At 44.6% G+C, this 25,206-nt stretch overlaps 1 protein-coding gene across 1 annotated transcript in view; it reads right to left on the bottom strand.

The window, feature by feature from the left end:
- The window catches only part of TM6SF1 (transmembrane 6 superfamily member 1), a 142,930-nt gene extending 119,762 nt beyond the window's left edge, over nucleotides 1-23,168 (bottom strand). Inside the window, exon 1 of the mRNA XM_073568526.1 lies at nucleotides 22,873-23,168. Within this exon, the coding sequence (XP_073424627.1) occupies nucleotides 22,873-22,964 (92 nt within the window). The 5' untranslated portion in view covers nucleotides 22,965-23,168. The remainder of the gene's footprint in view (nucleotides 1-22,872) is intronic.
- Between the last annotated feature and the right edge of the window lie 2,038 nt (nucleotides 23,169-25,206).

Below are 25,206 nucleotides of genomic sequence, written 5' to 3'. Positions count from 1 at the left end.
CTAGGGGTATTTTTTGGGTGTATCTGTATGTGTGTGTTTTTTCTGTGTATCCTGTTTTTTTTTGTCAGGGTGGTTTAGGGTCTTTAGGGGTACCGACGTTGAGCGGGGGCGCCATATCGCCAACAACTAGAGTGCCAACCTCCGCAGCTAGGAAGAGACACACTAGGGCCCTTTAGGGTGAGTTTACCTTCCTACCCTTTATTAATTATATTCTCTGTATGTCAATTTTGGGCACAGATCCAAGCCCTTTACCACCTTTGCTTCAGAATTTTCTAGTAATTTTAATTATTGAATTTAAAAGGTAATTTTTAGGGGTTCAATTTCTTTGTACTTTCTTGGGTTTGATTTTTTTTTTCCTACTGTTGAGAGACACCTGCAGAAATATGGCTTTCACCAAAGAGTCATCAAAAGAAAACCTCTCTTGCATCCTCACTATAAAATTCAGCTTCAGATGTATGCAAGAGAACATCTAAACAACACTGATGCATTTTGGAAACAAGTGCTGTGGACTGATGAGGTTAAAATAGTACTGTTTGGCCACAATGAGCAAAGGTATGTGTTGAAAAAAAGGGCACAGAATTTCAGAAAAAGAACATCTCGCCAACCATTAAGCATGGTAGTGGGTCAATCATATTTTGGGGTTGTGTTGCAGCCAGTGGAACAGGTAACATTTCACTGGTAGAGTTAAGAATGGATTCAATTAAATTTGAACAAATTCTTGATGTAGACATAACACCATCTGTAAAAAAAGCTGTAGTTGAAAAGAGGATGGCTTCTACAAATGGATAACGATCCTAAGCACACATCAAAATCCACAATAGACTACCTCAAAAATCGCAAGCTGAAGGTTTTGTAATGGCACTCATAGTCTCCTGATCTGGACATCACTGAAAATCTGTGGCTAGACCTTAAAATAACAGTGCATGCAAGTCAACCCAGGAATCTCACAGAACTTGAAGAATTTTCCAAGGAAAAATGGATGAAAATCCCTCAAACAATACAACCTGTGACGCTTTCAAAAGGGGGTGCTACTAGATACTAACCATGCAGGGTGCCCAAACTTTTACATCCAACCATTTTTCTTTTTGTAATTTTTAAAATGTAAAAGATTATATATATATATATATATATATATATATATATATATATATATATATATAATTTTTTTACTTTATTATTTTTTTTTAATCTACATACAATGGGAAATGTGTCATCTTTAAGTTTTGGCCTTTTAGAGATCGTTTAATCTTCAATTTGCTTGACTGGTCACAATAACAGTAATTTTGACCAGGGGTGCCCAAAGTTTTACATGCCACTGTACATTAGAGTGACCTACACATTAGACTGTTGGGTGATTGTGCCATGATCCAATATATTATCAATAATATTACTGCTAATGCGTTTACTGGTGAAAACTGTCCATCTAACTGGCATTGTCCTAATTTATTTCTGTAGTCACTTACATATTGTCAGGAACACCGCACTGCACTTGCTCACTGAGCCAGTGTGTATGTCCTGAGTACAAAAACAGTGCTCAAAGATACCTGTGGAGTGGGCAGCAGTGGTGACGATGTATGCTTCAGACTATCAGGACCTGAAGCACGTGACTGCTGGGGGCATGACCTAAGCTCAACAGAGCTAGGAGCTGCAGGGAAACTCCTACAAAGGTAACTACGGGACAAGTTACCAAGGGGCATAGACAGGGACGGAAACCAGATAAAGCCAGGTCAAAGCACGAGATAGCAGGACAGTACCAAAGGGTTAGACAGAGCGAATAGTCAGGACGTAGCAATAGATCAGAAAACCAGAACGGGCAATGGACGGTACAATAGGGACAAACTATAACGAAATAACAATAGCTAAGCCAGGAGGTCAGAACCGGAGAAGACAATAGTACCAAAATGAGAGACGGAGTACAGAGTGAGGGGACAGACCGGGTCATACACGGAAATCAAACATGCAATGCAGTATCCACGCACACCAGGGGGGTCAGACACACAGCCAGAATAACAGTATAGCTGACAGGGAATCCTAGTCTGGAGTGAGTATAAATACCCCTCCCAGATCCAAAGAGAGGCCGGCAAAAGTTAACCCTGTGAGAACAGGACATTAACCAAGTCCTAACCATGACAGTACCCCCCTTTTAATGGGGGGCCACTGGACCCCCAGGTTTCTCAGGGTATCTGGCATGAAAAGCCCGCACCAGTCGATCAGCGTGCACCGAACTGGCCGGAACCCATGACCGATCCTCAATGGAATATCCCTTCCAATGAATAAGGTACTGAAGTCTCCGGCACACCCACCGTGAATCAATGATGCGCCCTACCTCATACTCCAGTTGACCCTCTACCAACACTGGTGGAGCCACAGATGAGGGATCTTCTCTACTCCCACAGGTTTTAATAGGGACCTGTGGAAGACGTTAGATATTTTGAAGGAGATGGGCAACTGTAATCTGTATGCCACCGGGTTGATCACCTCTACAATCTTGTATGGGCCAATGAATTTTGGGCCCAACTTCATAGAGGGTATTTTAAGTTTGATGTTACGGGTGGACAACCAGACTTTTTCCCCCACTGTTAACGCAGGACCCAACCCCCTCCTCCTGTCCGCAAAATGTTTGTACTTCTTCTGGGCTTTGGAGATGTTCCCCTGCACCTCCCTCTAGAGGGTTTTTAACTGTTGTACCATCCCCTCGGCACCAGGGCAATCCGAATCCATACGGGAAAATTCCCCAAACTGCGGAACTGTCATGTCCGCCATGTTTGTCATGTCTGCCATGTCTGTTTTGTCTCAAGAACTCCTGGAGCGATGTGCATGTGCATATCTTGTCTGCTGTCCTGCATGTTCACTAGAGCAGTGTGCACACTCACCTCATGTCTGCTGAGCTGCAAGATGCCTGCGTTTCTGCTTTGCCTTCTGTGATCTACTCGTCATGTCTAGAATCCCTGATCATGTGTCTTTCCTAGGATCCTGCACTGTCTGGTTCTGCAATCATCTCGTCATGTCTGAAACCTTGATCATGTTACGTTTCCTAAGATCCTGCACTGTCTGGTTCTGTGATCATCTCGTCATGTCTGAAACTCTGATCATGTGACCTTTCCTAGGATCCTGCACTGTCTGGTTCTGCAATCATCTCGTCATGTCTGGAACTCTGATCATGTGACCTATCTAGGTTTCAGCACTGATTCTGCAGTCGTCTCATCATGTCTGGAACTCTGATCATGTGACTATGCTCTGTTATCCTGTGGATCTGAACCCGGAAGTGCTCCCCTGGTCCTGACCTGGAAGAGGAGGTGCTATGCCTTATATCAGGCCGCCCCGTCCTATGCTCAGGGCCTGAGTATTCTGTGGTGTCCCTGCATGGCTGCTTGGTCTGTGGGGCGCGCCCTCTATTCTGTGCCCTTGCACTCTGCTCTGTCGTGCATCTCTGCACACGCTCCGTGCTTGTACTCCATCTCTTGTCAAGCGCCTTGTCTTATGTTTGTCTGTTGTGCCATGTTCGTCTTTGTCCTGCTTGGGCTTGTAGTCCTTCTGTTTCTCTGCCTTGCCTGTTTTCGCTTTGCCTTGTTTCGTACCTTGCTATACTCTGCCTTGTTCCTCCCGATGGTCTCAGTCTATGCTTGCTCTGCCTCGCTCTCTATGGTGCTCTGCAGTGTTCCCTGGCACACGCACCATTCCTCCTCTCTTTCCTTTTGTGCTCTTTTCCATGTCTAGTCCCAAGGCTCTGCCTTGGCCCGGCTCTGGGCTTCGGCCTACGCTCCGCTGCTAGACTCTTTCCTATTATGCTCTCTTGCACGTTTCTAGGCTAGTCCCAAGGTTCTCCCTTGGCCCGGCTCTGGGATTCGGCCTACGCTCCGCTGCTAGCTCTGTTCTTGCTCTGACCTGATTCCGTGCTTCTGCCTATGCTTCCGTTCCTGGTTCTGTACTCTGCTTAAGCTCTGCCTTGTTTCTCATCTTGTCTTCCCTTGCTCTGTTTCTTCGTGTGCTCTTTGCATACGCCTGGCCTTCCTAGCCTCCTGTTTGTTCCTCAGCCGTGCCCGCCCTAGCCGTGCCCGCCTGCTTGGGCCTCAGCCGTGCTCGTCGGTCAGTGACAGCTGTGTCGCCTGCCATGCCTCAGTCGGGTTTGCTGGAGTCTTGCCCGTCTGTCAGTGCCGCAGCCCGATCAGCTAGCCAGTGCCCCAGCCGTGCCCTCTGTGCTCCCTTGCACTTCACGCTGTTTCCGCACTGTGCTCTGTGTGCTCTCTAAAGCACGCGCAGGCCCTCGCCTGCCCATGGCATACCTCCCCGTGCTTCTGTAAAAGTACGCGCAGGCTTTGCCATGTCCCCTGTCGTGCCCTCTTGCACGCACAGGCCCTAACCCTGTCCAGGAACCCTGACCCTGACGTGCCTCTCTGCACGCACAGGCCTCTGCCTCGCCTGGACCATGGCGTGCCCCTTTGCACGCTCAGGACTCTGTCTCGTACCTTGTGCCTTGGCATGTCTCTACACATGCACTCTGTCTCGTACCTTGTGCCTTGGCGTGTCTCTACACACGCACTCTGTCTCGTAGCTTGTGCCTTGGCGTGTCTCCACACACGCACCCTGTCTTGTTTTGTGAACCCTGGCGTGTCCCCTACACACGCACCTAGTCTTGAACCCTGGCGTGTCCCCTACACACGCACCTTGCCTTGAACCCTGGCGTGCCCCTACACACGCACCTTGCCTTGCACTTAGCCTTGGACCTCGGCGTGTTCCCTAACATGCACCATGCCTGGATATCTGTCGTGCCTCCTTGCCTGAAACCTGGTTTGCCTGCCGGATGCCCGGAACCTGCCGATCGCTGCCAGAGATCATGAGCTGGATGACTGCGGCCTGACGTCCGGAGCTGATGTCCACAGCCTGATGCCTTGATGATGTCGATCGCTGCCAGCAGTCCGGAGTCCGATGCCAACGTGCCGTTACCTGTACCTAGGCGTGCCACCTGGCATGTACCATGCTATGGACCTTGGCGTGCCCACGCACGCACCTTTCCGTGTTTGCTTTTTGATCGCGCGTTATTGCACTTTTTGCTCGGCAGTATGATAATAAATAATTTTTTGCTTCGTTTTTTAATTTATTTTTTTAAGGGGTTCACTAATGGGGTTAACTAATGGGACCGTTTTATAGGGCAGGTCGTTACGGACGCGACGATACCAAATATGTGTACTTTTATTGTTTTTTTTATTTTTTTATTTCCAAAAAATGAATTTATTGGGGAATATTTTTTTTTCCAATTAATTTAGCGATTTTTAAAAAATTATTTTTACACTTTTTTTTTTAATTTTATTAGGTTGTCCCAGGGGGGACATCACTGTCCTGTGACAGATCGTTGATCTGTCACATCACAGATCACTGTGACAGATTAGCGATCTGTCACAGGCATAGATGCAGACTTCCTCATGCCTGCATTTTGCAGGCACTGAGGAAGTCAGCTCCCTACAGGCCCCCGAAGGTCCCCGTCGCCATCTTGGATCCGGGGACCTGTAGGGAAAGAGACCCCCGCAGCAGCGCTGCACATTGCGCTGCTGTGGGGGGCTCAGGGAAGCACGGAGGGAGCCCCCTCCCTGCCGATGCTTCCCTTTAACCCCCGGTACACCGCCATTGTGTTTGATCGTGGTGTGCAAGGGGCTAACGTGTCGGGGGCGGTCCATGACCGCCCCTGACACATTGTGCCGGGTGTCAGCTGTGATAATTAGCTGACACCCGGACGCGATCAGCGGCGCTCACCACATGGGCGCCGCTGATCGCTGTGACGTACTATCCTGTCCCTGGGAATTAAGTCCCAGGGCACATGGACGGGATAGTACGTCACATGGGATTAAGGGGTTAAACAAACGAGCCTTGGGTGTTGTGAGTTCATTCTCACCAGTTGTGAGTTCCCCTTCTGGACTCCCTCTGGTGGTGACGGGAGGTGGTGTGGCTGGTTTGATAGGTGGAGATCTGCCACCTGAGAATGAGGATGACGATTGGATCTCAGGATTCTCAGATTGGATTTAAGACAGCCGACGCCCTATTCAGTTGCTGGTGATTCCTTCTGGCTTGTCAGCTCTTGGTTTTCAGCTCTGTTCCAGTCATCTAAAGCTAAGTTTTTCTGCTAATGTTCACACTTGATTTTGTTGGTCTATTCTGTTTTTGTGTGGTCTGCCAGCCCCAGCTGGGGGCTGAGCTGAATTTCCACTCTTATTTCTCAGTATTTTGCCAATTGGCTTTTTGTCCCTTACTCGTTCGGTCTCTTTTTGCTCTGTCTCAGAATATTTCAGAGTGGTGATATAGTGGGAGAAGTCTAGTGACTTCAGGGTTATTTTTGCTTTCAGAAGTGTTGGACATTATTTTTGTAGGGTTTTTTGCAGGTTGCAGATAGTGTCTTCCCTTTCCTTTCCTGTCTAGTTAGTTTGGGCCCCATCATTTGCTCAGCCTATTTTCCTGCCTGTGTTTGTGCCTTCATCTTGTTTCACCGTCATTACATGTGTGGGGACTATCTATTCCTTTGGGGTCTGCACTGGGGCAGTTAATTTTCCCTTTTCTTGCTTTAGGCTTATGTAGTCCTCCGGCCGTGACGAGGCGTCTAGGTTCATCGTAGGCACGCTCCACGGCTACTGCTAGTTGTGTGGTAAGATCAGGGATCTGCAATCTGCATAGTTACCAACCACTCTGGTTTTCTGTGGCTTAGCTTGTTTGCTTTTTTCTCCATGGTGACCCATTCATAACACTTGGGTAATTTGGCTCCAGGTACTAAATCAATAGCACAATCAAATGGTCTATGTGGTGGGAGCGCCTCAGCCTCGCTTTCGGAAAACACATCTTCAAAGTCTCTCAGGTACTCCGGAATACCCTCCAGACTGACAGACGACACAGATACAGATCTTATCGAATTGACAAAAGGAACCGGGTTACAACACAGGCCATTATCATTACATCCTCATCGGATGATCTCCCCCTTCACCCATTCAGTGAGAGGATTGTGGCATTGCAACCAGGGCATCCCCAATACCTGTCCTGCAGGCAGATTATTCATAATGAAACAACTTAACTTTTCCACATGAGTGGAACCCATTTTCATAGAAAAAACTTCAGACAAAAAGCAAATTCCATTCCGGGTAAGAGGGGATGAATCCACAGCCACAATTTTAACAGGGTATTTTAACCTGACTGTCCCTATCTTAATAAGAGTCACAACTTGGGCATCAATCAGATTAATGGAGGAACCACAGTCAACAAAGGCGGTGGTCATAACAGGACCGCCAGCAAGTTCCAATTCAACCTGCAGCACCATCTTTGTACATGAGAAAAAATGTACCTGGGAGTCTGGACAACCTCCTCGATTGTTGCCTAGACTAGTCGTTTCTCTGATGGTTTCTCTGAAGAAGGGCAGGAGGGGCAATTCCTTTTACAATGTCCAGAGGCTCCACAGTAAAAGCATAGTAGGTTGTCTCTATGGTGCCTTCTCTCTTTCTCCTTAGCCAAGACTGACCCAACCTCCATGGGCTCAGATACAGGTGCAGTGTCACACAATTTGGGGTACAAGGGAGACTCTTGTTGCATCATTCCTCTATAACGGAGTCTCCGGTCCATACGGACCGCCTGCATCATGGCATCCTCCAGGGTATCAGGGGAGGATGTAATGCCACAGCGTCCTGCAGACGGTAAGACAGGCCCCTGCGGAACAACCCCCTCAGGGCGGCATCGTTCCAGGATACTTCGGCGGTCCAACGTCTAAACTCTGAGCAGAACCAGTCAGCAGAGTTCCTCCGCTGTGTCACACTCATCACCATATCCTCTGCCAGACGCACTCTATCAGGCTCATCATAAATGTGCCCCAGAGCCTCAAAGAACAAATTCACAGACATACGTTCAGGAGCAGAGGAAGAGAGAGAAAGCCCATGCCTGTGGAGCCCCCCGAAGTAGGGAAATGACGACCCCCACCCTCTGGAACTCATCTCCGGAGGAGCGTGGCCTCAGAGAAAAAAAAAGCTTGCATCCTTCTCTGAACGACCAGAACTCCCTTTTATCCCCTGAGAAAGGGTCTGGCAATTTGACCGGAGATTCGGGGGATGCCAATAACACATGTCTATCCCCAGCACTAGGAGCCCCTGCAGTGACAGCCCCCCACACAGTATCCATCAACTGTTGGTGAGTATGGGCCATCGTGCGCTGTTCCACATTAAGTTTGTGGAACATTTGGGTCAGGTGCTTGACCTGATCAGCCAAAGCTTGTATGGGATCCATGAGGATAACACACTTTTTTTTTCTTCCTTCAGAGGAAAAAAAGAATCTGAAAGAGTCAGCTATAATGTCAGGAACACCGCACTGCACTTGCTCCTGAGCCAGTGCGCGTGTCCTGAGTACAAAAACAGTGCTCAAAGATACCTGTGGAGCGGGCAGCAGCGGTGATGATGCGTGCTTCAGACTATCAGGACCTGAAGCACGTGACTGCTGGGGGCATGACCTAAGCTCCACAGAGCTAGGAGCTGCAGGGAAACTCCTACAAAGATAACTACGGGACAAGTTACCAAGGGGCATAGACAGGGACGGAAACCAGATAAAGCCGGGTCAAAGCACGAGATAGCAGGACAGTACCAAAGGGTTAGACAGAGCGAATAGTCAGGACGTAGCAATAGATCAGAAAACCAGAAAGGGCAATGGACGGTACAATAGGGACAAACTATAACGGAGTAACAATAGCCAAGCCAGGAGGTCAGAACCGGAGAAGACAATAGCACCAAAACGAGAGACGGAGTACAGAGTGAGGGGACAGACCGGGTCATACACGGAAATCAAGCAAGCAATGCAGTATCCATGCACACCAGGGGGGTCAGACACACAGCCAGAATAACAGTATAGCTGACAGGGAATCCTAGTCTGGAGTGAGTATAAATACTCCTCCTGGATCCAAAGAGAGGCCGGCAAAAGTTAACCCTGTGAGAACAGGACATTAACCATGTCCTAAACATGACACATATACTGTATGTCACTTAGTTGGCATGTTACACATGTAATCTGCAGAGAGACCTTGAAAAACTCTGCAATAAGTCAGATTTAGGCTGGGGCTACACGCAGGGCTGGCTCCAAATGGGACCCGGATGAAAGAGTCTCAGTGGGCCCCTTCAACATATACCACGATTCATGATGTAGAGTTAAGAAACATAGGTATAGTACAATGCCAAAGATTTCACTTACTTCTTTAATTACATGAGTGATATCTATTGTAAATTCTACAATGGCTCTGAAACCAGTGAATCCTTGCAGCACACAGTGTGTGCGCTGTGGGTATTTAAAAGTCTGCAGTCACAGAGAGTGACTGCAGACTTAATTTTAGACTGGACAATATAGTCCTTCATAAAGTATTATGGGCACCACATAGTCCTCCATACAGTATTATGGGCACCACATAGTCTTCCATACAGTATTATGGGCATCACAAAGCCCTCCATACAGTATTATGGGCATCACATTGTCTTCCAAAAGAATTATGGGCACCACCTAGTCCTCCATACAGTAATATGGGCATCATATATTGCTCCATACACTATTATGGGCCCTATATATTGCTCCATACAATATGATGGACCCCATATATTGCTCCATACAGTATAATGGGTTGCACATAGTGCTCCATACAGTATAATGGTCCCCACATAGTGCTCCATACAGTATAATGTCCCCCATATAATGTGCCAAACAGTATAATGAGCCCCACATAGTGCTCCATACAGTATAATAGGCGCCATATAATGTTCCATATAGTATAATGGCCACATATAGTGCTCCATACAGTATAATGGACCATATAGTGTATATTGTTCCATATAGTATATAATGTCCCCATATAGTGCTCCATACTGTATAATGGGTCCTATATAATCCTCCATACAGAATATTGGCTCCATATAATGCTCCATACAGTATAATGGGCCCCATATAATGCTCCACACAGTATAATGGGCACCATATAATGCTCCATATAGTATTAGGGCCCCATATTATTCTCTATACAGTATAATGGGCCCCATATTTTGCTCCACACAGTATAATGGACCCTATATATTGCTCCATATAGTATATAGTATACAGCAACACCCAAAGGTGACAACAAAAACTACAGCCAAGAAGCAAAGAAGAGTGGTAATGATGGGAGACATAACCTCAAGAGAAGTATGCTGCCTCCCAGGTGCAAAGATCAAGGATGTGACCGATACCAAAGCTCATCAGTTCCAAGGATGTCCACCCATTTCTTCTGATACATGTTGGCACCAATGACACGGCAAGGAAGGACCTACCGACAATCTGCAAGGACTTTGAAGAGTTGGGGAAGAAAGTAAATGAACTGGATGCACAGGTAGTTTTTTCTTCTATCCTTCCAGGAGACGGGCGTGGCACCAGGAGATGGAACAGGATCCTTGATGCGAACAACGGGCTAAGATGATGGTGCAGTCAACAAGGATTCGGATTCCTGGACCACGGTGTGAATTACCTGTATGATGGACTTCTTGCCAGAGAAGGACTACACCTCAACAAACCTGGGAAACACACATTCACCAGAAGGCTTGCTACGCTCATCAGGAGAGCGTTAAACTAGAAGAAGAGGGGACGGGAATAAAAACATTAGACTCGAACATGAAGCCAGAAAATATACTGATGAAGGATATGAGGAGCGGCAAAGAAGACCCAAGACAATATACTTGTAAGGGAGATAAGAAAATTTCTAAAATAGTCCACAGGGAGGAGATTGGAACAAAACAAAATCGTCTAAATTGCATGCTCGCAAACGCCAGAAACCCGACAAACAAGATGGAAGAACTAGAAGCAGAAATATCTACAGGTAACTATCACATAGTGGGAATAACCGAGACAAGATTATATGAAAGCTATGTATGAGCAGTTAACTTACAGGGTTACAGTCTGTTTAGAGAAAAAAAGTGAACATATAATCCCTATAAAAGCAGCTTTTATTTCATATAAATATAAAAACCACCAGTTTCCCAGTGCAGTAAATGGCAGATGCCACAATAAAAACGACCTAAACTAAGATGCTGCAAGGCCCTAAAATAAACTCATCTGATACCTTCCTATCCGTGGAGGTTGGCACCCTAAAGATCCCGATTTTTTTGGCGCCCCCACTCAGCGAGGACTATCCCTTGCTGCCCTGTTGGTCCCTGATATCACAGGTATGAAAACAATGACCGATAGTATAGAAATGAATAGTAATAGTGCCCTAGAGCTGTTGCAAAAAAATCCCAGACTAATAAACAAACAAATACCACATCATGACATCAAGGTCCACCATACTGCAAAACCATGTCCTAGCAATAAGGCATACATGAGAGATAAAAAGTGGCCACTTATCATTTGTGGAGTAACCTCAACGCGTTTCCCCGCACCAGCGGTTCATCAGGAGGCATAAAGGATGTAAAAGGTGTCCATCATGTCAGATATCAAGATGAGATGGTTTTACAGTATGGTGGACTTTGATGTCATGATGTGGTATTTGTTTGTTTATTAGTCTGGGATTTTTTTGCAACAGCTCTAGGGCACTATTACTATTCATCTCTATTCATGAGTCAGGAGTCTCATACAGAGCTAACGCATCTCTTACTCTCACAGAGAGACTCTCACCGAACTGGCTACGGGGGGCCGGGTCATTCCACCTAGTGTCAGTGGGCCGCGGGAACTCGGAGCAGTATTCCTCCGCCAGACAGTCTCATTTCTGAAGTTGGCGCAGAGATGACTCAGCCAAGGAGATGAGATCAGGGTGTCATACACCAAGCCCAAAGCCTGAAAGAAACCCTCTACTGTCCAGAGTGACTGTGAGTCAGATGGGAGAGAAAATGCCCATGCATGTGTGTCCTCCTGCAGGAGCAAAATAACAATCCCCACATGTTGCCCCTCTGTACCAGAGGATACCGGACGCAGCCGGAAACATAGTTTACAGACCTCACGGAACACAACAAACCTGTCTGGCAGTGCGACCTTGGACTCCACAATGGTTTGCCTGGAGGGTGAGATCACCACACCAGATGTAACAGGGTGCTGTGAAACCACCATGCGTAAATCCGCCACCTCCAAACTGAGCTGCTACAACTTCCCTGTCAGCGCTGAGATAGGATCCATGATGGATCAGAAAAGGCTTTCGGTCTGAGTTAATGTCACGATAGGACTGGCGAGTAAACTTGGACCAGGGACACCTTCCTGGACTTAAGACTAGGGGGCGCCCTAACTCGCCCTGTTCCCTGGGATACCTCAGATGGCGAAGATGCTGGGGCCTCCGCCCTTGCCCTGTCTCCTAGCTGCAGCTCTGCGTCTATCCCCCTCCCCCACGCGGGGAAGAGAGGCGCTACCGTGTACCGCAGTACACCAACCCGACAGACAGGGGAACAAACACAAGGGTAAAAGAAAATTCCACTCACACAAAATATACTCTCACAAATAACAGAGGTATTCATCAGGGTGTTTAGGAAGGGGGAAGAAAATGAGGCAGGTATGGATGAGGAATTTCCAAGCGTACAAACCAAGCAACAGTCGCACAATAAACTCCTCCAGCTCTCCAAACACCAGCTTCTCCCTCTCCAGATCTAGCAAGCGCTAAGGGGTGGTTCACATTGCGTTATGGCAGTCTGTTTAACGGATTGCGTTAAAAGCGGCATTAACTTGATGTAATGCATCCGTTAATGCACCCATAGACTGCCATAACGTAGCGCATCGCTAACGCATGTCATAATCGGCATGCGTTAGCAATGTGCCGGCATCCTGTGACGGACCCTCGGACACAGTCTGCAGCATTTGAGGGTCCGTCACTGCTAGCGCAGATGGAGCATCTGCGCTAGCGTGATCGCATAACGCATGCGTTGAACGGACTGCTCTAACACAATGTGAACCTAGCCTAACTCAGACAAGGATCTGGCCAGCAGGCCTAGCTTTTATAGGAGAAAGGAGTGGTTAACTGAGCACAGCTGAAATGCAGGGATTTCCATATGGCCGATTAACCCCTGTGGTACCGCTCATTAAACGCATGAATATGCGCATATTTAATGAGCGGTACCACGTGACCAGCTGAATGCAGGAAGCAGACGGCAGAGGGAGAAGCAGGGGCTGCCGCTGCAGAGAAGACCTTGCGGCTAGGAGCGGTGAGTATGACTGGGGCAGATTGATATTCACCTGTCCCCGTTCCAAGCCGTGCACCGCTGTGTCTCCGGATCCTCCTGCTGTGACAGCAGAGGGCGCGATGATGTAGTCAGTGCGTGCCCTCTGCTGTCAATGCAGAGATCCGGGGGACACAGCGATGCATGACTTGGAACGGGGACAGGTGAATATCGCCACTGCCAGGTGCTCAGGACATCGGCACCTTGCCCCCAGCGACGGAGAGGTGAGTATGTCATTTTTTTTTATTGCAGCAGCAGCAGCAAATAAGGGGTATTTATGGAGCATCTTATGGGGCATCATTAAACCTTGTGGAGCAGCATATGAGGGGTATTTATGGAGCATCTTAAGGGGCAGCATTAACCCTTGTGGAGCAACATTTGGGGGGTATTTATGGGGCAGCATTAACCCTTGTGGAGCAGCATTTGGGGGTTATTTATGGGGCAGCATTAACCCTTGTGGAACAGCTTAAGGGGGGTATTTATGGGGCAGCATTAAACCTTGTGGAGCAACATATGGGTGGTATTTATGGGGCAGCATTAACCCTTGTGGAGCAACATTAACCCTTGTGCAGCAGCACATGGGGGGGTATTTATGGAGCATCTTCAACTATATCAGTAGTAAAAGAATCATAAGTGAAAGTGTAGGCCCCTTAAAAAATTGTGAGGAAAGAATGGTTGTAGATGACAAGGAAAAAGCTAATATATTAACCCCTTTACCCCCAAGGGTGGTTTGCACATTCATGACCGGGCCAATTTTTACAATTTTGACCACTGTCCCTTTATGAGGTAATAACTCTGAAACGCTTCCATGGATCTCACTGATTCTGACATTGTTTTCTCGTGACATATTGTACTTCATGTGAGTGGTAAAATTTAATTCAAATAACTTGCGTTTATTTGTGAAAAAAATGGAAATTTGGCGAAGATTTTGAAAATTTCGCAATTTTCCAACTTTGAATTTTTATGCCCTTAAATCACAGAGATATGGAACACAAAAAAACTTAATAAGTAACATTTCACTTATGTTTACTTTACATCAGCACAATTTTGGAACCAAAATTTTTTTTGTTAGGAAGTTATAAGGGTTAAAAGTTGACCAGCGATTTCTCATTTTTACAACACCATTTTATTTTTACGGACCACATCACATTTGAAGTCACCTTGAGGGATCTATATGATAGAAAATACCAAAAAATACCCAAAAGTGACACCATTCTAAAAACTGCACCCCTCAGGGTGCTCAAAACCACATTCAAGAAGTTTATTAACCCTTCAGGTGCTTCACAGGAATTTTTTTGAATGTTTTAAAAAAATGAACATTTAACTTTTTTTCACAAAAAAAAATTACTTCAGATCCAATTTTTTTTATTTTACCAAAGGTAACAGGAGAAATTGGACTGCAAAAATTATTTTGCAATTTCTCCTGAGTATGCTGATACCTGATATGTGGGGGGAACCACTGTTTCGGCGCATGGCAGAGCTCAGAAGGGAAGGAGCGCAGTTTGAATTTTTCAATGCAAGATTGGCTGGAATTCAGATCAGACTCCATGTCACGTTTGGAGAGCCCCTGATGTGCCTAAACAGTGGGAACCCCCCACAAGTGACCCCATTTTGGAAACTTGACCCCCCCAAGGAACTTATCTAGATATGTGGTGAGAAACTTGAACCCACAAGGGCTTTAAAGAAGTTTATAACGTACAGCCGTACAATTAAAAAATCATGTTTTTTCCACAAAAATGATCTTTTCACCGCCAATTTTTATTTTCCCAAGGGTAACAGGACCCTAAAAGTTATTGTGCAATTTGTCCTGAGTACGCTGATACCCCACATGTGGGGGTAAACCACTATTTGGGCGCATGGCAGAGCTCGGAAGGGAAGCAGCGCCATTTTACGTTTTTGGCTGGAATTGAGATCGGACACCATGTCGCGTTTGGAAAGCCGCTGATGTGCCTAAACAGTGGAAACTGCCCACAAATGACACCATTTTGGAAACTAGACCCCCCAATGAACCTATCTAGATGTGTGGTGAGCACTTTGAACCCTCAAGGGCTTCACAGAAGTTTATAAAGCCCGGGCGTGAAAATAAAAAAATTATATTTTTTCCACAAACATGATCTTTTAGTCCCCAGTTTTTTTTTATTTTCCCAAGGGTAACAGGAGAAATTGGACCCCAATAGTTGTTGTCCAATTTGTCTTGAGTACGCTGATACCCCATATGTGGGAGAAAACTACTGTATGGGCACACGTCGGGGCTCGGAAGGGAAGTAGTGACGTTTTGGAATGCAGACTTTGATGGAATGGTCTGCGGGTGTCATGACAAGTTTGGAGAGACTCTGATGTGCCTAAACTGCTGAAACTCCCCACAAGTGACCCCATTTTGGAAACTAGACCACCCTCGGAACTTATCTAAACTGTGTTCCAAATTATTATGCAAAAAGAGTTTAGGAGTGATAAGGTTAGATTTTTTTTGTTTGCCATTTAAACTAATTGATGGTGATGTGTGTCAGGGCTCTTTATATCACTGAAAGCAACTGCAGATACCAGTGCAAATTAGTTTGGCAGGTGTGTCCAAATAAAGACAAGACTACTTAAGAAGGCTGTTCCACATTATTAAGCAGCCTACATTTTTTGCCAAAATGTGAAAGAAAAAGGATGTGTCGGCTGCTGAGAAGCAACAAATTGCGGAGTATTTAGGTCAAGGCATGACTACAATCAACATTGCCAGACACTTCATCGTGATCATCGCACAATCAAGAAGTATGTAGCTGATTCCCAGCACACACGTGTGCGTGCTAATAAGGAAAAATTGAGGACTCTTTCCAACAGGCAATTGCGTCAGGTTAAAAGAGCAGCTGCAAAAATGCCTTGTCATAGCAGCAGACAAGTTTTTGAAGCTGCTGGTGCCTCCAACGTCCACCGAAAAACAAGATGCAGGGTCCTTCAGAGGTTTGCAGCTGTGCGTAAGCCATCCTGTCGACCACCTCTATCCACTGCACACAAGCAGAAACGGCTCCAGTGGGCCAAACGATACATGAAGACTGACTTCCAAACTGTTTTGTTCACCAATGAGTGCCGTGCAAAGCTCGATGGTCCAGATGGATGGAGTGGAGGATGGCTGGTTAATGGACACCCCATGAAAACACGGCTAAGGCGCCAACAAGGAGGAGGTGGAGTAATGTTTTGGGCTGGAATCATGGGGAGAGAGATTGTCGGCCCCTTTAGGATCCCTGAAGGGGTAAAGATGAACTCCATAATCTATGTGGAGTTTCTAAAACAGCACTTCCTGCCATGGCTCAAAAGGAAGAACCGTGCTTTCCACAGCAAGATCATTTTCATGCATGATAATGCACCGTCTCATGCTGCAAATAACACATCTGCATCTCTGGCTGCTATGGGCATAAAAGAGGACAAACTTATGGTGTGGCCACCATCTTCCCCTGACCTCAACCCCATTGAGAACCTCTGGAGCATCATCAAAAGGAGTGTCTATGATGGCGGGAGGCAGTTCACATCTAAGCAACAGCTCTGGGAGAGTATTCTGTCCACATGCAAAACAATTGAAGCACAAACCATCCAAAAACTGACAAATTCAATGGACAAGAGAGTTCAGAAGCTTCTTTCGAACAAGGGGTCCTATGTGCAAATGTAACATCACCTAGAATAAAGTTTTGACTTGAAAACTGTTTGATTTCATTTTGTAATAAGCTGATAATGCTTATAATTTCACAATTGACCATTTTTTTGTTCAAAATAAAAATAAAAAGGTTGAAAACTCTGCTGTGCATAATAATTTGGAACATGCATTTTGAGTGTTTCTTATTTGTAAAAATATACTGTTTTCATAGGCAGTTTGTTCAAAAACATTGCAATTATACTAGAATATTAGATGACTGGAAGATAACAATGACTGCAATTCATATAGGTAATTTAGAGAAAATATGAGGAAATATTTTTTCCATAATAATTTGGAACACAGTGTAGATGTGTGGTGAGCACTTTGAACCCCCAAGTGCTTCACAGAAGTTTATAACACCCGGGCGTGAAAATAAAAAAAATCATATTTTTCTTCCACAAATGTGATCTTTTAGTCCCCATTTTTTTTTTTTTCCAAGGGTAACAGGAGAAATTGGACCCCAAAAGTTGTTTTGCAATTTGTCCTGAGTAGGCTGATACCCTATATGTGGGGGTAAAACACTGTTTGGGCTCATGGCAGAGCTTGGAAAGGAAGGAGCACCGTTTGACTTTTTCAACGCAGAATTGGCTGGAATTGAGATCAGATGCCATGTTGCGTTTGGAGAGCACCTGATGTGCCCAAACAGTGGAAACCCCCCAATTCTATCTCCAATCCTAACCCCAACACACCCCTAATCGTAACCCAAGCCCTAACCCTAACGGGAAAATGGAAATAAATACATTTTTTTAATTTTATTATTTTTCCCTAACTAAGGGGATGATAAAGGGGGGTTTGATTTACTATTTATGGCGGGTTTTTATGTTTGGCAGCTGTCGCACGCTAAAAGACGCTTTTTATTGTAAAAATAGTTTTTGCATCACCACATTTTGAGAGCTATATTTTTTCCATATTTTGACCCACCGAGTCATGTGAGGTCTTATTTTTTGCGGGACGAGTTGACATTTTTATTGGTACCATTTTCGGGCAAGTGACATTTTTTGATCGCTTTTTATTCCGATTTTTGGGACGCAGAATGAACAAAAAACAGCATTTCAAGAATTTCTTTTGGGGGGTGCGTTTACACCGTTCCGCCTGCGGTAAAATTCATAAGGCGGTTTTATTCTTTGGGTCAGTATGGTTACAGCGATACCTCATTTATGTCTTTTTTATGTTTTGGTGCTTTTTTGCAATGAAAACAATTTTATATAAAAAATAATTATTTTTGCATCGCTTTAATCTGCGAGCTATAACTTTTTTATTTTTTCACTGTTGTCGCTGCATGGCAGCTCGTTTTTTGCGGGAAAAGATGACGTTTTCAGTGGTATCATGGTTATTTATATCCGTCTTCTTGATCACACGTTATTGCTCTTTTTGTTCGGCGGTATGATAATAAAGCATTATTTTTTGCTTTGTTTTTTATTTTTATTTTTTAAGGGGTTAACTAATTGGACAGTTTTTTTATTTCCAAAAAATGAATTTATTAGGGAATATATATATATATATATATATATATTTTAATTTATTTAGCGATTATTTTATAAATTATTTTTACACTTTTTTTTTAAAACTTTATTATACTGTCCCGGGGGGACATCTCTGTCATGTGACAGATCGCTGACCTGGCACATCACAGATCACTGTGACAGATCAGCGATCTGTCACAGGCAGTGCTGGAGGCTTCCTCTTGCCGGCGCTTTGCAGGCATGAGGAAGCCGGCTCCCTGCAGGCCCCCGAAGGTCCCCGCTGCCATTTTGGATCCGGGGACCTGCAGGGAAGGAGGCCCTCGCAGCTGCGCTGCGCATCGTGCTGCTGCGGGGGGCTCAGGGAAGCATGAAGGGAACCCCCTCCCTGACGATGCTTCCCTAAACCCCCGGTACACTGCGATCGTGTTTGATCGCAGTGTGCCAGGGGTTAACGTGTCAGGGGGCGGTCCGTGACTGCCCCTGACACATAGTGGCGGGTGTCAGCTGTGACAATCAGCTGACATCCGGCCGCGATCAGCGGCGCTCACCCCGTGAGTGCCGCTGATCGCGCTAGACGTACTATCCCGTCCATGGGCATAGGGGCCCGGGTCCCATAGATGGGATAGTACGTCTCATGTCAGAAAGGGGTTAAACACCTTCTTCTCCACAGCATTCACGGTGGAAAATGAAATGCTAGGTGAAATGCCGAGAGACAAAGAAAACCCTGTATTAAGGGTCACCAATCTAACCGAAGGAGAGGTGCAAAACCGGCTAAATGAGATTAAAATAGAAAAATCTCCTGTGTAAATGGGTGAGTAACTGGCTTAGTGACAGAAAGCAGAAGGTGGTTATAAATGGTATATTCTCTAACTGGGTTGCTGTGACCAGTGGGGTACCACAGGGGTCGGTGTTGGGACCTATTCTCTTTCACATATTTATTAACGATCTGGTAGAAGGTTTACACAGTAAAATATTGATATTTGCAGATGATACAAAACTATGTAAAGCAGTCAATACAAGAGAAGACCATATTCTGCTACCGATGGATCTGGATAAGTTGGAAACTTGGGCCGAAAGGTGGCAGATGCGGTTTAACAATGATAAATGTAAGGTTATACTCATGGGAAGAAGGAATCAATATCACCATTACACACTGAACTGGAAACCACTGGGTAAATCTGACATGGAGAAGGACTTGGGGATCCTAGTTAATGATAAACTTACCTGGAGCAGCCAGTGCCAGGCAGCGGCTGCCACAGCAAACAGGATCATGGGGTGTATTAAAAGAGGTCTGAATATATATGATGAGAGCATTATACTGCCTCTGTACAAATCCCTGGTTTGACTGCACATGGAGTACTGTGTACAGTTTGGGGCATCGGTGCTCAGGAAGGATATAATGGAACTAGAGCGAGTACAAAGGAGGGCAACAAAATTAATAAAGGGGACGGGAGAAATACAATATTTAGTCTAGAAAAAAAGACTGAGGGGCAATCTAATAACCATGTATAAGTATGTAAAGGGACAATACAAATATCTCTCTGAGGATCTGTTTATACCAAGGAAGGTGACGGTCACAAGGGGGCATTCTCTGCGTCTGGAGGAGAGAAGGTTTTTCCACCAACATAGAAGAAGGTTCTTTACTGTTTGGGGCAGTGAGAATCTGGAATTCATTGCCTGAGGAGGTGGTGATGGAGAACACAGTCGAGGGGCTCAAGAGAAGCCTGGATGTCTTCCTGGAGTGTAACAATATTGTATCTTACAGTTATTAAGTTCTTTAGAAGGACGTAGATCTGGAGATTTATTCTGATGGAATATAGGCTGAACTGGGTGGTAAATGTCTTTTTTCGGCCTTGCTAACTACAGTATGTTACTATGTTAGAATACAGTATAGTGGCCTATATAGTGTTCCATACAGTATAATGGATCTCATATAATGCTCCATACAGAATATTGGCCCCACATAATGCCCCATACAGTATAATGGGCCCCATATATTATGCCCTATACAATATAATGGGCCCCATATAATGCTCCACACAGTATAATGGGCACCATGTAATGCTCCAAATAGTATAATGACCCCATATAATCCGTACAGTGTAATGGGCCCTATATATTGCTCCATATAGTATATAATGGCCCCATATAATGCTCCATACAGTATAATGGACCCCATATAATGCTCCATACAGTATAATGGACCCTATATAATGCTCCACACAGTATAATGGGCCCCATATAATGCTCCATATAGTATAATGGAGCCATATAATGCGCCATACAGTATAATGGGTCCTATACTTTGTTCCATATAGTATAATGGCCCAATATACTGCTCCATACAGTATGATAGGCCCTATATATTGCTCCATATAGTATATACTGTCCCCATATAGTGCTCTATACAATATAATGGGTCCCAAATATTGCTCCATACAGTATACAATGGCCCCTTATAGTGCTCATTACAGTATGTAATGGCCCTATATATTGCTTCAAACTGTATAATGGCCCCATCTATTGCTTCATACAGTATAATGGCCCCATCTATTGCTCCATACAGTATAATGGCCCATATATTGCTCCATACATAAAAAAAGATCAAATACTTACCTCTCCTCGTTCGCCGCTGCAGCAGTTGCATCTCTCTCTACTGCTTGGCACGGGGCACGCTGTAGTGAAGACATCGCTCCCTCTGCCCTGAGACGTCACAGAGAGTCAGAAGACGCTGAAGAGACTGGAGGAGTGTGGAACAGGGAGAGGTGAGCATAAGAGTGGGAGGGGCCCGGCACTTACTCGGGTGCGCCCGGTGATGACACAGGACCTGGCTACAACCAAAGGTTGCTTTGTACCATCTTATTGCCACCTCAACTGTTCCACAACTGCGACAAACATGTCACAAAAAGTCAGACCCGGAACAGATTTTTTGTGACTTGCTTGATGTGGCACACTAGGGCAATGCAACCCCATGCTCCTGCCTTGAACTGCAATGCATCAGTGATACATAGTGATCATTCCCTGTACAACCTATCTTGTGCTCACAGTCACTAGGTTTATGCTACTTAATCTGAGAGCAGCATATTCCAGCACTATGTCACTTACTGGGCTGCTTGCTGTGGTTTTGATAAATCACTATTATTTCAGCCAGAGATTATCACTAGAGGATTAGTAATGCTGCTGACATGAAGTCCTCTATATTCATGAGCTCTGTATAACCCTGCCATTGACTAGCAGCTTTCTGCCTATGCACAGTGTACACAGAAATCTACTAATCAGTAGTGTGGGTGGCGTTATACAGAGCTCAACATTCAGAGAACTAGTAGATTTGCAGCAGATAAAACTTGAATGTTATCAAAATGACAGCAAACAGTGCAATAAATGACACATTGCTTGAATCAGGGTCTCTGCCCCTACATCATGCTGCTCTCAGATAGGATAGGGAGAACCTAGTGACACATTCCCTTTAAGGATGCTATTTTTTATCCAAATCTTATCCAAATAAGGTAGATGGAACAATGGGTAATTAGGTTCACCTTATAGGGTTATGTGAGACACAGCCACTACACATGTATAGATTCCAGCTGCTGCAGCTTCCAGAGAGTTGTATACGAAATTTACCACAGGCGATGGGAGTATCCTGTGCTGCTGGATAAATAACAAACTAAGATGGAGACTGGATTGAGGGTTTATTGTCAACGCATTTCAGAATGACTCCAACTCCATCTTCAGGACACCCACAGATCACCAAATGGTCCATATGTCATCAGTTTTTCTCATACGTGGAGAAAAAAAAAATTCTCCACCTTCTCCTCTCTGACTTTCCGTGAATCTCAAACTGCACTCGGATGTCATCCAAGTATGCTCTGTTTTTTTTCACAGACCCAAAGACATGCATTGCAGATTTTGATTGGATATTTGGATCAAATTCGGACTTGTCTCCGACATATTCTGTGCACCGCCCTGTCCAGGAAAAATCACAGACATGTGAATGGCTCCATAGATTATCACCGGTATGAGTGTTATCCATGAAAACCATGGAAAGCACTCGGACGCAAAAAACCAATGAGGCTTTACAGTGACACCAAAGTTGAACAGTCATTGGTTTAGAATAGTCTTATAGAGGTTCTGACAGCTCAGGCCAGTCATTTACTATTCAACGATTTTTAAAGGGTAACATTTTTGCCAAACTCATGTACACATGTATGACATTTTGTGGATTTGACAAGACATATATACTTGTGGGCAGGGTCCTCTCTCCTCCTGTACCAGTCGTGACTTGTATTGTTTAAGATTACTGTACTTGCATTTATTATATATACCCCTCCTCACATGTAAAGCTCCATGGAATAAATGGCGCTATAATAATAAAAATAGTAATAATATTCCTGCCATACAAATATGTCGGCAAAATTACCTTTCATAAATGTGCTATACAAGTCAGACTACTGCTGGTAGAGTATCCAAGAGACTTGTGCAAAAGTCCAGTTGCTAGAAAAGTGCTATGTGGTCAGTCACACACACCCTCCTCTATATGGCAGCATATAAATCACATTTTGTACATTATATATTCACTTACCTATGGACTGTAGATACATAGTTGAAGAGATAAGTGACGGGAATGGCTGTTAGGGACAATATAAAGACTCCTGTAGCTGCAGGTGCACTCATAATTATAGCACATTCGCTTTCCTTAGCGTCCGATCACCATTTCCATGTTCAGATGGACAACAAGGCGTGGTTATGCTCTGGTGCTGGTCAAGCACTGTGCATGGTAACAAATATTCCCAGTTCTGGAGATCCAGTGCTCGCAAGGTTACTAAGCACAAGACACCGGAGCCTCCCCTTGTTCTGTGCAATCACACAGCTGACTGCTGTTTTCAGAACATTAGCTGCTTGGGATTCCTACAGCGAGCGGCTGGCTTATGTCATTGACTGTACAATACATTCCGTGAAGAATTACCTGTTTTCACTGGCTCAACTTTCAGCAAATCATCAGCTGATAAACAGATGTAATGTTCTTCCTTCAGGCTCTGTTCACATCTATCGTACTTCAGCTTTAGGAGCAGGACAATGAAAATATGGTCGTCCATGTCAATCAACACCAAGAAGAAAATGTCTGGGAATGATAAAAATCACAGGATTGATAGACTTCTCAATTTATTCAGTAATGTGTATGAGCGTCACATGCAGAAATACACGCACTTACACACCTTGGTATGGTATCAATAAGGTTATTAATAGTTGTTTGAGGAATGTTCTGAAACGCTGAATGCACTTTGAGGCCGGGGTCACACTAGAGAGGAATACGGACGAGTGAGAGGCGCTAAAAGCATGCATTACACACGGACAAATGATTCTCTATGGAGCATCTCCCAACAGCCGTATAATTCTTGCCCGTATTCTACGGTCCGTGCCAATCGCAGCATGCTGCAATTGTCAGCATACTACGCCCGTAGTACGCCAATGCAAGTCTATGCGCAAAAAATACGGATTACACACGGACCACACATGTGACTTGCGAGAAATACGCACCCGGTGTCTTTTACCAAAGCCGGCAATTCAGTGCGCGATACAGTAAACTCACACTGACAGGTTTAATAAAGAAACCAAAGAATAGATATATGCACATAGAATAGATATATGTATATATATATATATATATATATATATATATATACACATGTCATTGAGACACACAAATATATATATATTTATATGTCACAGAGTTCTTCATAGCAGAATAGCCGCTAATTCAATTGCCGGCTTTTGTCAAATCATTCCCCAACCCGACATGAAATAACACATGGTTTAAATACAGTAAACCATTTAATTTCATTTCATGTTTTTTTTTTATGTCTTTCATTAGTAATTAGATGAGGGTTGATGTGTAAAATTTGGGAGGTGTAGGTGTTAATTTAAGGGGTTAATTCTTTGTAAAAAAAATGTGTGGGCTCCCGCATTGACAAATTACTGCGTGAGCCCACACATTTTTTTACAACGAATTAACCCCTTAAATTAACACCTACACCTCCCAAATTTTACACATCAACCCTCATCTAATTACTAATGAAAGACATACAAAAAAGAACATGAAATGAAATGGTTTACTGTATGTAAACCATGTTTCATTTCATGTCGTGTTGGGGAATGATTTGACAAAAGCCGGCAATTGAATTAGCAGCTATTGTGCTATGAAGAACTCTGTGAAATATAAATATATATATATGTGTCTCAATAACATGTATATATATATATACATGTATTCTATGTGTCTATATCTATTCTTTCATTTGTGTTTTAAAACCTGTCATAGGGCTCCATTATATGTCCATTTTGCAAGCCGGCGAGAAAATCTCAGCATACGGATGGCATACGGATTACATACGGATGCTTACATGCGCAAAACACGTGACCACACCTTGCTTACAGATGACATACAGATCACTATTTAGGGGTCATTTATCCGTATTACGCCTGTAAACTACGGACCGTATTTTGCGTCGGTTAGTGTGACCCCGGCCTGACACCCAAATCCTCAAGATCCACTGCTGACAGCTCCCTTTGCTACTGCTGATCAATGTTGTCCCAGATGTGATTGATGAAAGACAAGTCTGGAGATGCTGCAGGCCATGGTAGCACATTTAGGCTAGCCAGGATGCTCACAGTAACATGAGTATTAAGAAGTCCGGTGTTGTGTTGAAAAGTGGCTTCTGGGATACTTTGAAAAATGACCATATCACTGATTCCACAACCAAATCAATGTAACAATAAGGTATTAGTGTACCAGGAAAGAAGACTAGAGGACTTTGGCTACCATAGATTATGACACCTCACACCACAATCTTAAGAGGAAGATCGGTGAGATGTTGCTTTGTAAAGGCCTCTCTTTGGCATTACCCACGTGGTCTCC

The sequence above is a fragment of the Dendrobates tinctorius genome, unplaced genomic scaffold (assembly GCF_039654945.1).
Source record: "Dendrobates tinctorius isolate UK_male_01 unplaced genomic scaffold, ASM3965494v1 ptg000022l, whole genome shotgun sequence".
In the NCBI taxonomy this organism is placed as follows: Eukaryota; Metazoa; Chordata; class Amphibia; order Anura; family Dendrobatidae; genus Dendrobates; species Dendrobates tinctorius.
The sequence above is the reverse complement of the archived record's forward strand: the minus strand, read 5'-3'. Positions and strand labels throughout refer to the sequence as shown.